This window comes from Hoplias malabaricus, chromosome 6, assembly GCF_029633855.1.
Source record: "Hoplias malabaricus isolate fHopMal1 chromosome 6, fHopMal1.hap1, whole genome shotgun sequence".
Lineage (NCBI taxonomy): Eukaryota > Metazoa > Chordata > Actinopteri > Characiformes > Erythrinidae > Hoplias > Hoplias malabaricus.
In genome coordinates, this window is record NC_089805.1 from 43,030,363 (window position 1) to 43,046,456 (window position 16,094).

General features: G+C 37.7%; 1 protein-coding gene across 1 annotated transcript; it reads left to right on the forward strand.

Annotated features, from left to right (window-relative positions):
* Nucleotides 1-639: 639 nt before the first annotated feature.
* LOC136699085 (CD209 antigen-like protein E) lies at nt 640-10,539 on the forward strand. The gene is made up of 7 exons (XM_066673530.1): nt 640-715; nt 2,642-2,779; nt 3,181-3,270; nt 3,533-3,604; nt 6,596-6,750; nt 10,125-10,237; nt 10,377-10,539. Exons 1-7 carry the CDS (start codon nt 640-642, stop codon nt 10,537-10,539), a joined length of 807 nt encoding a protein of 268 aa, XP_066529627.1.
* The last annotated feature ends 5,555 nt before the right edge of the window (nt 10,540-16,094 follow it).

The window sequence follows — 16,094 nt, forward strand, 5'->3', positions numbered from 1 at the left end:
ATATTTCTGGAATACATGTGAAGTTTTCACAAACTGCCATTGCACAGTGAAGTAGTTTCACTTCTCCATCTGAAGAAAATAAGAAGTCTGATATATTTCTTCTAAAAAGTAAAAAAATAAAAATTGGAGGGAATTGATCCCCATTACCATGAATGAGCTCAGGTACTGCTGATTTACTGTTTGGTGATTTGCTCGATTTCACAAACACTACTCCCACACATCCCAAAAGTATTATGTAGTGCCATCACTCCAGAGAACACAGTTCCAGTGCTCCAGCCCAGTGCATGGGAAATAATAAAACTATATTTAATACTTAATACAACAATACTTACTGGCATTTATCAGACTTTCTCCAGGCAGATTCCTAAATAGCATTGTTTGTTTAGAGCAGGTTTGATGGGTGAACTCTTTCTACTTTTAAGAATATAATTTTAATAATAATACTCTAAACTGTATTCAAAAAGCAGTATATTAATTGAATAAATTATCAAATGTATCTGAATTCTTGAAGGCGTGAATCAGTAAGATAAAACAGCCTTGGGTAGCACACTTCCTGTCTGTCTCTGTATAAATAAGACTTCTTCATGTTTCCTGATGTGAGTTTCTTTTGGGGTGGTGGTGTGTGGTGGAGTTGATTAAATGGAGAACATCTATGAAAACACAGACTTTCAGCTCTCAAAAATTCCCAGAAATGAAGAATGTCATAATTCATCAGGTAGAGTCTCATTCATTTGCTTATTTGTTGATTTTCTTTTGATATGGCTTTAAAAAACTGCAACTCTAACTGTGTTTTAATCATGATTGTAAGATGGAATATAACTCAACACTCACTGAGAAAACCCCAAACTTGGGAAAATGTACACAAAATGAGCATTTATCAAACAAACAAAAAAATAATAAATACATTTTAAAAATTCTGGGTGGAATTTTGGATTGGCTGCTCAACATCATTTTATGTATTTACAATGTTTTGGACTGTGAGAAGCAGAATCTAAACCAAATTCTAAAGTTTAATATAGGAATGAGAATAACCGCACTGCTTTTTATATTGATAAAAGAACTACTGCAGTTATCAACTGTTTTTACTGGAGATGATAGGAGTTTTAGATTTTTGCACATTATCTTCTCATCAGACTTTGAAATATTACCAATTTGAGACAGGGCCATTTCAAAAAATGTCCACAGTAAAATTTCTTCATCTTCAGGATATTAATAGTCTGTTATATTGTGTCTTCAGTGAGACTTTCAGATTTTTGAGACACTGTAAATAAAGAGATAATATCCGCGGAAGGAAGCGTGTAGTTTTTCCATGGTGTGGGAGTTGTGTTCGTATTTTGCCACCTAGCGGCGACAGAATGCAATTACTGCCGCATTTAAGGCAGGGGTGTCAAACTCATTTTCTCAGGGCCACATCAGTATAATGGTTGCCCTCAAAGGACCAGATGTAACTGTAAGACCGTATAAATGTAACTAAATATAACCAAATGTAAGTACTCCTTAATGTTAAATAACTCTGAATTTATTACATATTCAACTTATAAATATTTGCATAGATGTAAAAATATTTGCTTGTTGCTCTGTTAACAACATAAATCCTGTTCATTTGTGAGGTTAAGAAACTCATCAATCAACAATCAAACTATCCAAGTGAATAAAGAAAAATATCATCAAACACAAGTTATGACATCAACTAACTCAATACTTTGTCTTGAAGGCTAATTTTGTTATACTTAGCTCCGTGTTTGGTATCAAAGTGCCAACGTAAATTGTACTCCGTGACAACTGCCACCGCCTCATAACACAAAAGACATACAGGTTTTTCTCCTTTTTTCTTTTCCTGGACATTTTGGTATCAATATCTGTAGCTATTTGTTAATTCCACTTGTTGAAAAAATCACATCAAAGAAGATACACTGTAATCCAATGGTGGAATGCCATCACTTGGCGGGCAACATAATCGGCATGCATTGTGGGAAATGTAGTTTAAGGTCAATGCAGGCTTTAGAATTAGTGGTGGAATAATTAATAATTAAGTCTAAAAGCGTGAATTGACCATAAACTCCATTTCCGACAATACATGCTGATTATGTTACCTGTGAAGAGACGACATTAAGCCATTAGATTGCAGTCAGTCAGATCTTTTAAGCTCTTACGGGCCACATCAAATGACACGGCGGGCCACATTTGGCCCATGGGCCTTGAGTTTGACACATGTGATTTAAGGTGAAAGAGAAAATCCAAATGAATCGATTGCTCATCTTTGGTGTCCCAGATGTGTATCTGAATTTTTTGTAACTCATATTTTGGTATCTGAATTTCGTCTACCGACTTCGAAATATATTGTTTGAATATTTTTGAGCTTGAATTTTTTTATCTGAATTTATTAACCTTAAATGATAACAGTGAAAACGTGTTCTTGAAAATTCACGAGTTCAATTCAAGAGCAATTATATTCAGATGCATAATTTCAGTGCAAAAAAAAAATTCTGATGCATAATTTTAGTGCAAAAATAAATCAGTGCTACAAATTCAAAGGTGGTAATATTTCAAAGTCTGATGAGACAGATTTGTTTCCATATTAGAGCCATAGGTCCATGTCCTTTGCTGTGAATTTAAAGTGACATGAAGTGATTTGTCTCAGATATTTTGGACCACACTGTCCAGTCAGTGAGAGGGAGGAGTCATCTGTGTTCTACACAAACTTTGAAGCATGTTCTGGCTGTTTTCTCTATCCTTCTGCTCTGTGCTTTGGTGGGTCTCTGTGCTGTGGGGATCCTGTGTGAGTATCACTCAGTTTCACTCTGTAATGTAGCAAGTAAAACACACCCTCAAAAACTCTTTAACAAAAAGTTAAGGGCAACAAAGAAAGAAATATTAAGTGGACTAACTTAACAAACTTGCTCATTCATGTCGATGTCCCAAAGTTTTTCATGTCCCAAAATTTCCACTTCTCACAACTGATTCAGCTCATCAGCTAATGGTCCAACTAGGGACATTTAACACTGTGCTGGATACTGGATGATAAAAGATCTGAAACTATTACAACTTTTAGCATTGAAAATGTGTAATAATTTGGTGTGTGGAGGGCGAGGGGGCTAAATACATCTTAAAAGCACATTAAAACCTATGTTTATTCCTCTCTGTAAGACATTTCTATCTCATATTCCCTTTACTGAACAGATGTGAGTAAAGGCATCTCTTTGGAAGCACTATCTGAGGATTATTCCAGAGCTGTACAAAGACTCTCAGTGCAGGAACACAATGCCAATGGTAGGTCAAAAATTCATCTTGTGGTGTTGAGCATTTTTGTTATTAATCAAAAGTGTTTAAAAGTACTTATTTCAAATTAATAGTCCAAAATGTTGAAATACACCTAAAAATATAAAATCCCTGGTGGCACTGGGCTTCCAGAAAAGGAATCACAGAAGAATTTATAACTAGCACCCGGTTTTGTTTCTCCTGAATGACAAACTATCTGGAGGAGAACATTAAGGCTGACTAAAAAGACCAATACACTTTATGTTTGCATTAGAAACAGAAAGGAAGTATGACGAACTGAAGGTTGAGCATCACAGGGCTCAAGAACGTGTCTCTCAGTGCAGTGGTAAGATGAGCAGATTGTTTCTTCTCACTCTCTAAATTTACACACCACACAGATCATCTCTGGCCAATCCACAACTCATATATATTTTAGGTGGAAAGTATAAATACTAATGTCTGAAAATATTTATTGACCATAAACAACAAAAACATGCAGTGCCATCTCTTTTCAAATTAGACACAGAAAGGAAGTATGAAGAGCTGAAGGTTGAGCATTACAGGGCTCAAGAACGTGTCTCTCAGTGCAGTGGTAAGAGGAGCAGATTGTTTCTTCTCACTCTCTAAATGTACACACCACACAGATCATCTCTGGCCAATCCACAATTCACATATATTTTAGGTGGAAAGTATAAATACTAATGTCTGAAAATATTTATTGACCATAAACAACAAAAACATGCAGTGCCATCTCTTTTCAAATTAGACACAGAAAGGAAGTATGAAGAGCTGAAGGTTGAGCATCACAGGGCTCAAGAAAGTGTCTCTCAGTGCAGTGGTAAGAGGAGCAGATTGTTTCTTTTCACTCTCTAAATTTACACACCACACAGATCATCTCTGGCCAATCCACAATTCACATATATGGAAAGTATAAATACTAATGTCTGAAAATATTTATTGACCATAAACAACAAAAACATGCAGTGCCATCTCTTTTCAAATTAGACACAGAAAGGAAGTATGAAGAGCTGAAGGCTGAGCATCGAAGGGCTCAAAATTTGCTCTTTCACTGCAATGGTAAGATGAGCAGACTGTCTTACTTCTAACACTCAAAATTTTACTCTTCAATATACCTCCATAAAAAAACATGTCTGGACAATCAATAATTAATAGTTCTGTTGAAATTTAGCACAGCACAAATCAAATCAAATCAAATTTATTTGTATAGTGCCTTTTGCAACTGACGTTGTCACAAAGCAGCTTCACAGTTTCAGAACAGAACATTTAAATCATAGCCCAATGCAAGCAAGCCGAAGGCGACAGTGGCAAGGAAAAACTCCCTCGAGGCTGGAGGAAATAACCTTGGGAGGAACCAAGATTCACAAAGGGGACCCATCCTCCTCTGATCAAACTATAGATTGAATTTTAAATGATCACCAATGAAGTGTCATTATGCTACATAATAATAATAATAATAATAATAATAATAATAATAATAATAATAATAGTAATAAGGTGAGCAGCTGGTCTGGTCTGGTCTGGGCCGCAGGAGAATTCAGCAAACAATCTTCCATCAGTGGGCCACCATTTTCTCAGAAAACAGTAAAGGGAAGCAGTTAGTTTAGTTGAGTGCAGCAGAGAATAAGAGCATGTGAATATTTTCATTAGTGTAGTGACAGATCTGACTGTAACAGACTGGGAGGAGGGAAAAAAGAAGGAGCTCAGGCAAAGACATCCTTCCGCTCCAAACAAGAGAAATTGTGAGCACATCATCCGGGTTTACCCTGATTCTCCATGTCCATGAGTTCCTGAAACGACAACCTTAAACTAGACAGAGGTTAGTTGCCAAAGGCTAAACTGAACAAGTGTGTTTTGAGCCTAGACTTAAACATAGTGACTGTGTCTGCGTCCCAAACACTAGCTGGAAGATTGTTCCAGAGCTGAGGGGCTTTGTAGGAGAAGCCCCCCCCCCGCTGAAGTCTTATGAGTTCTGGGTACTAGTAAGAAGCCGGTGCCCTGAGATCTGAGTAATCTTGGTGGTTCATAGTGCGTGATGAGGTCTTGCAAGTATTCAGGGGCGAGACCGTGTAGGGATTTTTAAGTGAGTAAAAGAATTTTATAATCAATACGGAATTTAACTGGAAGCCAGTGAAGGGCCGATAAGACTGGGCTGATATGATCAAATTTTCTAGTTTTAGTGAGGACCCTGGCTGCAGCATTTTGAATTAACTGGAGTTTACTCAAGTTTCTGCTGGAGCATCCTGTTAAAAGTGCATTACAATAATCACATCACAGAGCCAGGCAGTGATGTGATTATTGTAATAGGCAGTGATTGTGATTATCTAGTAACATGACAGCTTATTTATTTTAATTACGATATATTACATGTCATTGAACGCTATTAGATCTGGGAGCTCTAATATGTGCCTAATATGTGTCTAAATAATGTGGTGGAAATTTTATTTCAATATCTTATAAGTATTTTGGTGTTGTGTTTCTTTTCCTACCAGGAAAATACATGGTTGATTTAGGACTATATGAATGGTAAACGAGAAACAGTTCTTTCCTCCTCTTTAGAATTTGATAACTGCTGGGGATCCAGAGACAATTTGGTTTTACAACCTTGCTCTTTGTAGGGGTTTGAAAAACAGACAGTATAGGGTCAGTGTATGACTTCAGTGTATGGGAGCTACAGTAACCATATGTGAATCATGAATGGTCAATTTGATGTAGAAAACAGCTAAACAGGAAAATGTAATTGGTATGGCGAGAGTGAGCCGATGTGTGTTTCTAGCTCATTCGCTGGGGAGGTAATCTGCAGAATAAAGTTCCATACTCATTCCTAAAACAATTGGTTTTTGGTGATTTGCTTCAGTTTTAATTTTGTCCTTCGACACTCACATGCTTTGCAAGTGGATAGAGTTTGTCTACATAGCTCTCTTCTAGACCTTACACCGAACCCAAATGCAACAGGTAACTCTTGCTGACAACAACACTTCATTTTGAACAAGCCTAATCTTAAATGTGGGGAGATGCAATGTAGGTAAAGATAACAGGACATAGAGCTTTCCTTTAGTGTGATCACTAAATTGCAGTGCAAAACCATAGCTTCTCAAACCAAAAGTATACAATGTAACAAAAACCCAAAATTTGGGCCAGTGAAATTTGGTGTGAAAAGTCCCTTAAATTCTGAATGACTATTATTCTGGTACAGTTCCTTCAGATTAAATCAGACTTTTGAGCAGTTAGCCTCAACATTTTTTGAGAAACTCAAATTAAATTTAAGCTGAAGTCCTAATTTCAACAAGATATATTTTTAACCTGTTTTCCACATTAGGAAATCAGAATTGTGCACTTTGTGGAGAAGGTTGGACATTTTATGGTTTAAAGTGTTACCTATTCTCCACTGATAAACTGAACTGGATGAAAAGTCGAGATGCCTGCAATGAGAAAGGAGGACATCTGGTTATAATCACAAGCAAACTGGAACAGGTGAGTTGTAAAGTGTTCTACCTTGTATACCCACCTAAATATAATATTGCTACCATCATCTAATTACTTCCTGATGATGGCACAGTCACCTGTTAACAAGAGATAACTGTCCTCACTCATCCCACTCACAGAGAGTGAGGATAGGTATTATCTCCACTTAACGGGTGGCTTATCCATCATCAGGGAGTAATTAGAAGATTTTAACAATATATTATTCAAGTGGGTATACAATTAGACCTAGCCAATGCAGGAGTCTGTTAGCTAACAGAACAGAGTTATTAGATTTCTTCTCAGACTGTGTTGAGTTCCAATGTCACAGGCCTAGCAGCAGTTTGAAAAGATTATGTATCTCAGGAATCTTGTGCTTCTCCCTGTTGAAAGTGGACATTTTATTCTTCAGCCAGAACAGAACAATACAACTGTAGTACTCAGTAGACACAGTAGATGGCCTCTCTATTAACAATTTAACAAATTACTGCTTCATATTTCAACAGTCCCACTTATTTTTTTACAATGGTTGTAAGACACGAGGTAATGCTGAAATAATAAATTTAACTCAACTTGCACAAAAAACGTATTATTCCTTTCCTGTTTATAGCTTTTGTTGTCTTGCTATATTCAACAAAAAAACATTGCCCATTTTATAACACAACTAAATAGCAGGACATTCTATCACAGATTTACATTGGAAAAAGTCCAATCTCTCTCCTAAGATACTCAAATTTCTGTTTTGCAACAGGTTTTGTCAATATATCTGCCTTCATGTCATCTTTTGGACAGTATTCCAACTTTACTTCACCATTCTGCAAACATTCACGAATGTAATGATAACGAATGTCTATGTGCTTGGTTCTTGAATGGTTCACTGAATTCTTTGCAATTGCAATAGCTCCTTGATTGTCCTCCAGAATCACTGTAGGTGTTGTGACCATACTAAGATCACTCAGTAATCTTCTCAGCCAGGTACCCTCTTGAATTGTTTGACTGAGAGCAGCATACTCAGCTTCTGCAGTTGAAAGTGCTACCGTTGCTTGTTTCTTGCTTTGCCAGCTCACTGCTCCTCCACTCAGTACAAATATGTTGCCTGTTGTTGAACGCCGGTCATCCTGATCTCCAGCGCATTCAGCATCAGAGAAGCCAATCAGCTAATTGTTTCCTGCACAGTCATACTTCAGAGCAAGGTTAACTGTGCGCTTTAAGTATTGAAAAATCCTCTTTACAGCAGTCATATGTGCTTTGATACTGTACTCACTGCTTGTGCTATGTCTGGTCTTGCTGTCATCGCTGCATACAGCAGATTTCCCACCATGGACTGGTAAGTACTTGGATTGACAGGATTACTGACATCATCATTCTTTTTCAGCTTTACACTGATGTCAGCAGGGGTTGCAACAGGATTTGCTTTATCCATCCCATACTTCTGAAGAATGGTTTCAATGTACTTCTTCTGATGAAGAAGGATGCAGTTTTCTGCTTTGTCTTGAACAACTAATATGCCCAGGATATAGGACAGCTCACCCAAGTCCTTCATTTTGTAGTGCTCATGGAAAGCATTTTTTAACTCATCTATGCTTTCAGCTGACTCTTTAATCAACATCAGATCATCTACATAGATTGAAATAATCTTCAGTTTTTTGCTCCACCTATTGACTCAGTTTGCATGGGTCCACAGACATCACTATGGATCAGATGCAGCTTAAGTTTGGAACGGATTTCTCCCACTGACTTACATGACTGTCTCGTCAGCTTCCCCTCCACACAGGCTTCGCAGAAGGAGAGCTCATTGTCTGCAGAGAATTTCACTCCATTCACCAGACTTTCTAGTTCCTTTAACTTGGTAGTGTTAACCAAGCACTGATGCCACTGATTAGCTGTTACTGATGCACTCGATGCACTATAAAAGACAGGTGAAGCTCCTTCAACATCCAACTGGTACAGCCCATCAAATCTTTGTGTTCCCATTCCTTGAAAAAGTTCCATCCTCGCCACATATGTAGCAGCGAGTCTATATGAACTGCACTGTATTTCCTTTTCTTGTAGCAGCTCCCACTGAAACAAGATTTCCAGACAACTTTGGAACATACAAAACATCATTGGCTCGTTTAGCATTACTGACTTTGAAGACCATGTTCAGTTTAAAATGCCAAAACCCTGAGCTTCAACAACTCTGCCATCACCCTGTTTTACAGTCTGCGGTTTTGAGAACTGCTGGTAGTCTTGAAGAATGTCTTTATCACAAGTCATGTGTTTTGATGCTCCAGAATCGATCAACCACTCACTTTGTCTTGGTCCTTTAGTAAGATTTGAATTTTTAGCAACAAAGGCATTTTCAGAGGAGTCTTCTTTACTTTCACAGATCACACTTTTGGCTTTGTGATTTTTGATTTGTTTTTTCCAGCTTGTACAGTTACGCTTTATATGTCCTTCTTTTCCACACTTGTAACATCGCCATGAGCTCTGTTTTTCAGCTCCCAATGGCTTTAAATCACCCTGCATTCCTCTGTGAACTTGTGTTGACATGGCTGATGCACCACCTGATTCAGCTAAACTGTAGTCATCCGCAAAAAGAATCGCATTGATTCTTTTTTGCTCTTCATTTATTAATGCTTGCTGAACAAACGGCAGTGTCAGATTGTCAATCTTTGTTTCCAGAGCAGTAACGATCATTGCATAGCTTGGTGGTAAGCTAGCCAGGAGTGTTACGATCTGATCTTCTTCGTCAATTACAGCACCTATTGTGTTCAGCTGATCATTCAATTCCTTCATTCGTTTCAAATTATCATTTAAACTTTCCTTTTCATTCATTTCACATCTGAAATACTTCTTCTTCAGGAACAGTTTATTTGCTAAAGTGTCTCTCTCAAAATGCCCTTTTAGCATGTGCCAAGCCTCTTTTGGAATTTGGCAACTTGTTATCAAATACAGCTGTGGTGTACTCACATTCAGCACTAACATGGAAAATGCCATTTCTCTCCGTCTCTCAAACTCTGCCGTAGCTTGTACGCTAGTACCCGGAGTTAGCACATCCGTCTCAGTTAGCATACCCCATAGTCCTTTAGCTTTCAGCAAATGCACCATCTGAAACTTCCACGTTGCTCTGGTCCGCTCAGCTTGTCGATAAACATCTTATCATCCATTGTGAATCTCACAACTCCGTTTATCTGACTTAGCAACTTCACTTACCCAACATTTTTTACTCCCTTCTAGCTTTGTAGCATCATGTGATTTGGAGATGATTGGCAATGACTAAAGCTTTGATGGACATCCAAAACCCAAACAATCCATAATTAAACTATTCACTGATGATGTGAAATATGAATATGATGCCAATACCAAGTATCAAGGTATTAAAATATTTTCCAATTCTGCATCAGGATTTTGTTTCTTCACGTGTTCAAGAGAATCACTGGATTGGGCTGAATGATTTAGAGACAGAAGGAAAGTGGATGTGGGTGAACAACAAACCCCTTACTGAGACAGAAGAAGTGTAAGAGCCATGTTCACTCTATAACATATTACAATGGGTTTTGGGGTTTTTCTATACCTGGACTTGCAATGCTGACTTTAGTGAGAGGATTTTCAACACAGTGAACCTGAGAGGAACAAGTGTTTTCTGTTTCCTGCAGATTCTGGTATGAGCGAAAGAATGAACCTGATGAACCTGATAACTGGAAGCATGAGGATTCTTCAGGAGAGGACTGTGCTGCTCTTGGAAATGAAACTGGGAATACAGGCTCATGGTTTGATGCTTCATGCCAAAAACTGAAAAAATATATCTGTGAAAAATAAAAGCTGCAACTGTAAAAGTAAACTGATTAATGTAATTTTCCCTTTTAACCGATTAACATGCAGCAGCTGTGTTTATGTAAGGAGTGTGTCAATATTTTACACCTGTCATCTTTTTACATCAGTCATCTTTCAATGTGTTTTTCTGTAAAAGATCTACACACCCAGACGGTTCCAAATTAAATACATTTACCACTTTGCCTAGAGGTAGGTAATCAGCCAAGACATGTCCACATTTTGTATCTTTAAATTAAAATTGGTGCATCTCTCACCATTGGAATTGACAGTTTTAGTGCTCGTAGTGAAGATAATGATTTGAGTAACTTTTGTAAGTAAAATTTCATGTGAAACACATAGATTGAATTATAGAAGCAGATTTTGGACACAAAACAACATGTCATAACTGATCAACTACATCTGGATTAAGTCCAGAATCTAAGTAAGAGTATTGTTGTGTCTGACAGCTGAGTGTATGTTTTCATGGCAGCCAGAAAGCTCCACCTTATATAGCTCCCAACTAGTCATCTCTCTCCCTTACGAAAAGCGAAGCTGGAAACTGATCAAGATACTGAGATGCTTGGGGAAGACAAACAACATAGTAGTAGTGTACTCTCTCAGAAATCATTACTTTGTAGTGTAAGCATGAAAATGGGTCTGTGGCCTAACTATGAAAGTGATTAAGACCACTGATCTAAATATTAGTAATATAGACAGTAAAGATCTTACTACATGTTTCAACTGTTTTCTTTTCCCAATCTGCTGATTACTATTTTTAATTATAATAATAAAATAATAATAATAAATATTATTTTTATTAGGGCGACACGGTGGCACAGGGCAAAACACAGTGACACACACACACCTATGAACACTTTTAAGTCACCAATTCACCTACCAACGTGTGTTTTTGAACTGTGGGAGGAAACTAGAGCACCCGGAGGAAACCCACGCAGACACAGAGAGAACACACCACACTCCTCACAGACAGTCACCCGGAGGAAACCCACGCAGACACAGGGAGAACACACCACACTCCTCACAGACAGTCACCTGGAGGAAACCCACGCGGACACAGGGAGAACACACCACACTCCTCACAGTTACCCGGAGGAAACCCACAGACACAGGGAGAACACACCACACTCCTCACAGACAGTCACAGGGAGTGGGGCTCAAACCCACAACTCCAGGTCCCTGGAGCTGTGTAACAGTGACACTACCTGCTGCACCACCGTGCCGCCCGTGAAATAATAATAGTTATTATAGTAATTATTATTATTATAATTAGTATTAGAGGTGGCATGGTGGTGCTACAACTAATTCTAATATGAAAAGACTTTTTCACACATTTATTTAATTCACTTAAAGCACTGTTATCTTGAACCAATGAACGTTGAACTAACACACTGAGTCAACAAACAGCTCGACTGCTCTCTCAGTACAGAGCTAAAACAGTTCACAACAACACAGCAGTAAGTTTCACTAGAGCAGGGGTAATTAATTATGCTTTATGATCAGTGGCATATCCTGTTCATTAAAAATAGCTATAATTATAGCATCATTTTATGTAGTTTAAAACTGAATGTCAAATCAAATTACACATTCAGTTCATCCTGACGGTGGAGTAATACGTGTGACTTGTTGTATAGCCCTGGCATTGAGCTCAGTATTTAGTTCAGGTGCTGGTGCTAGGCAGTCCTATATGCTGTAACTGCTCATTAAATCCTCACTAAAAGGCGGAAGAGCAGCTTGAACAGCGGCTAGGTGAGCCGGCCTGCCTATCATTATGCAGCAGAGGAAACCTGATTATTGATGAATGTAAAGTAAAATCTGCTGAAAAAGCCAGTTAAAATGTACCTGCTTTTAACACTGCAGTATTGAGGGCAGACTGAACTGATGTTTATGTTCTTTTCTGACATTATGACTGTATATTTAGATACCTGTATACAATCTGTTAATAGTTGTTCATAACTATTTTTTTGTTTTCCTACCTGTAGATGGGTATTTGAATTTTTGTATTTTGTAAAGGCAGCAGCTCCTTGTGGCTTTGCTTAATCTGTACCTTGTCAAAGAAATTTGCTGTTATGAGGCAATTACCCCTAGACCCTCCTGGTTAAAGTTTAGCCTCTAATCATTCATCTCTAGTGGCAGCCATGCTCTACCTTAAATTCTCTATCAGACCTTTCCCTTTGAGCTTACCTCTAAGAGTTTCCCTGGCTTCCCTCCTTGGGATTAAATATTTTCCTTTTGTTTTGTATTTAAACCATGTAACGTAACCCAATAGAATCCTATCTTCTCCTACCTTTTTCTGCAGAGGGGTTGTTTTGTGTCTTGAGTCTCTGCACTTGTGTCCTATTTTTGAGTAATTCAGTTGGTAGTTCAACCTCTTTACAGTATCCTCCCAAACCAAGGGTTTGAGGTTCTCATCCACCCCTGAGTGAGCTGCCACATTACACAGTTTCTATCTATGTTTTCTATCTTTGTAGGATATCTAAATGTTTTAAATGGCTTTTGCTGTCAGCAATACAGTACAGTCTAATCAGAGTATTCTGCACAAGTTTCCACAATCCATTGGCATAACTACTTTAGATGAATAAACATATAACAAAATAGAATGCATGCCTTTATAAAGTTGTTTATTGGTAAATGTTTGTAAATTTTATTTTGACATTTTAAGATTGCATTACCATTCTAAATAAGAACAATTTAAACGGTAAAAGATCGGTACTGATGCCTCTATTATTTCCTCGGATGCACGTTTTCCACTGTCTTTTCCATCCCCATCAAAAACAGTGAAGTCCCCACACTGACGAAGAGTATCTTCTGGGAAGTGCCCCCCTACACCTATACAATACTGAAAAAAAACACAGAACCAGATTACACAGAAAGCTTTTAGGGATGGTTGCCCAGACAGGGATTAAGCCTAGTCCTAGACTTCACAGCATTTTGAATGGTGATTTTTCCATTAAAAGGAGGATGTAGTCCTCCTTAAAATAAACAGTATTTATGTTGTAGTCATAGAAATGAGACTGTTTTTCAAAGACAAGGTTTAAAAATGTCAGACTACTAAAAAAAAGATAATTATTGTATATGTTTTTTTTAAACGAATGTAAGTATATTTTATTTTGTTAATCCTCTTTAGATTATGAAATACTTTAATTGTTAACAATTTGCCCAGTTACACTAAGCTGATTGTGCTTAGGTTGGTTTAGATTTTCTGTTGAGGCTTGACTTAATGTAATTGGTTACTTTTACTTGAAACCAGATTAATGTTCAAGGTAAAAAAAAGAAATATATATATATATATATATATATATATATATATATATATATATATATATATATATATTGTGTGTGTTGAATTGTTTGTGTATATATATTAGGGTGACCAGATCTCGCTGGTGAAAAAGAGGACACGTCTCGCCCCTCGCTGCCGTTGTATGTTTAGCTGAACCTATGTGTGCTTTTAGGTCCTTTACACCTTTATTTGCTACGCATGGGAAAACATAGGAATTTCTTTTTTAATTCATCCGAGAACTTACATTTACGTTTCAGCATAGCTGCTCGAGATGAGGGTAGGTACATAAGCTTTGCCTGATGTAAACAAGGACTACTGACATGCAGATTGACCAATTAAATGTTTACAGAGAAGGTTATCGACTAATAACAGTAGCTCTTGAGGTATAGTTAAGTATAAGGCCTCATAAGGCACAGTATTAAGGAATGTTCACTGTTTTATATGTTCAGCCATATGCTCTGTGTCTGTGTTCCACAGAGAGAAATGTTTAGGATAAGCCGTCAGTGAGGGTAGGAAACTATAAATTTTACCCCTCCCTTAAACATGCAATTGTAAACCATCCTCTATGTTTACCATATTTGGAAAGGTTAGAGAACAATGTAGAGGTCCTAGCCAGGAGGGGAGAGAGAGATTTTGAGCGCTGAATTGAACACTCCTCTCACGGGATCCTTAAGAACCCGTAAGACACTGTTTCTGTAAATAAAGATGTATTTACACCTCGTCTGTGGAGATTCTTTCCATCACCTGTCTTCACAACACTGCAAAGTTAACAGCAAAGATGGCGATGAGGGTGGGATGCTGAATTGTGGTCATCCTGCTTCGGACGGCTCCTGCATTCGAAGTCCCGCTTAAAGCCAGCAAATAGAAGTTGAGATTTTCACAAATTTGAGCACTGGTTGGGTGTTTGGGCTGTCTGATGCAGAAAGAGTCGCACCAAGATAGATTCATTTGTGTATGCGGTGTTGTGTTGATGATGGTGTTGGATACAGTTTCTCCATTCTAAATTTTTAACTATAGACATAATGAAATAGAAATAGGAAATAAAAGGGAATAGAAGAAAACAGTAAAAAGGAATAGAAGAAAAGGAAAAAGAAAAGGGAAGGGAAAGTTGAAGTATAAGTGTAGAATAGCTTAATTAGTAACGATGAGGTGAGCTGATGATGAGTTTGAGTAAACAGGGCCCTATTTTTGCTTGAAACTGTAAGACATGAATCACAGTTATTGCGTGAAAGTAAGCTTTGAGTTATTGTGGAATTTGATTATATTGAAATAATGAGAAGCCCTGGGCCCAGTGCCTTTTGGTTAAAATTTATTTAAGGTTAAAAGGAAAAGGAATATAAGGGAATGGAATATAATAGAAATAATATAAGAGGAATATATGGAAAAAAAGAGGAAAAGAGACAATAGAGTTAAATAAAAAGAGGATGCCCTGATTCTGATAAAAGCCCTCCCGTGGAGGCGGGAATAGCCCGGCTGTAAATCCTGAAAAATTCAATAGGTGATTTTTTGGGTCAGTTTGATGAGAAACTGGAGGTGTGATGCAGAGATTTAATTAGGGGTGCCCACTCGAAACACTGTTGACGAACACTGTATTGATGCTGCCTCTTTTTGAATTATTACACCTCATAAGGTAGCATAAACTAAAAATAAGGAAATAAAGGAATAAGGAAATAAAGGAAAGGGCAGCACCAAGCATGCTGTTAATGTGTGAATGAGTTGACTCTGAGAATTGTGTTGAAAGTGATGGGTGTGTGTAAGCACTGTTTGGGGGATGTTGGATGCTGTGTATGTGTGTGTGTGCTTAGTGAGAAAAAGGAGTGTCTTGCTGTGTATGTGTGTGTGTCAGCTGAAAGATTTTTTTTGGGGAGTAAGAATTTGCAAGTGGGGGACTGATCAACCCCCCCCCCCTTCTTTGGTTACTCATGAGTGTGTGGGGAGAACTGGTCTCTCCCTTGCACTGTAAAGAGCCATAAATTTTCTGTGGGTGTGTTTAGAGAAAGGGGGGAAAGGACACCTCTGCCCAGAGAGTGTCAGAGAGAGAGTGTTTAGAGATAGAGGGGAAATGTGATGAAGAATGAGAGATTTAGAAATTAATAGGGAAAGAAATTTGTAATGGTAAAAATTATGAGCTTTGTTCAAGGACAGTTATTTAAATGATTATGAACCTCAAAAGTGAGGGATTTGTTTATTTATGACAATGAGCCTGAACGGAAGACATTTTTAAATTAAAAAATAAAAAGTAAAAATAAATGAGCTTTCT

What these genes read in the sequence shown, in the direction of transcription:
- LOC136699085 (XM_066673530.1), top strand. Translation starts at nt 640, where the DNA reads ATGGAGAACATCTATGAAAACACAGACTTTCAGCTCTCAAAAATTCCC. An exon ending in ACGTGTCTCTCAGTGCAGTG is followed by an intron (nt 3,605 to 6,595) that starts GTAAGATGAGCA and finishes TTTCCACATTAG; the next exon opens with GAAATCAGAATTGTGCACTT. An exon ending in TCACAAGCAAACTGGAACAG is followed by an intron (nt 6,751 to 10,124) that starts GTGAGTTGTAAA and finishes ATTCTGCATCAG; the next exon opens with GATTTTGTTTCTTCACGTGT.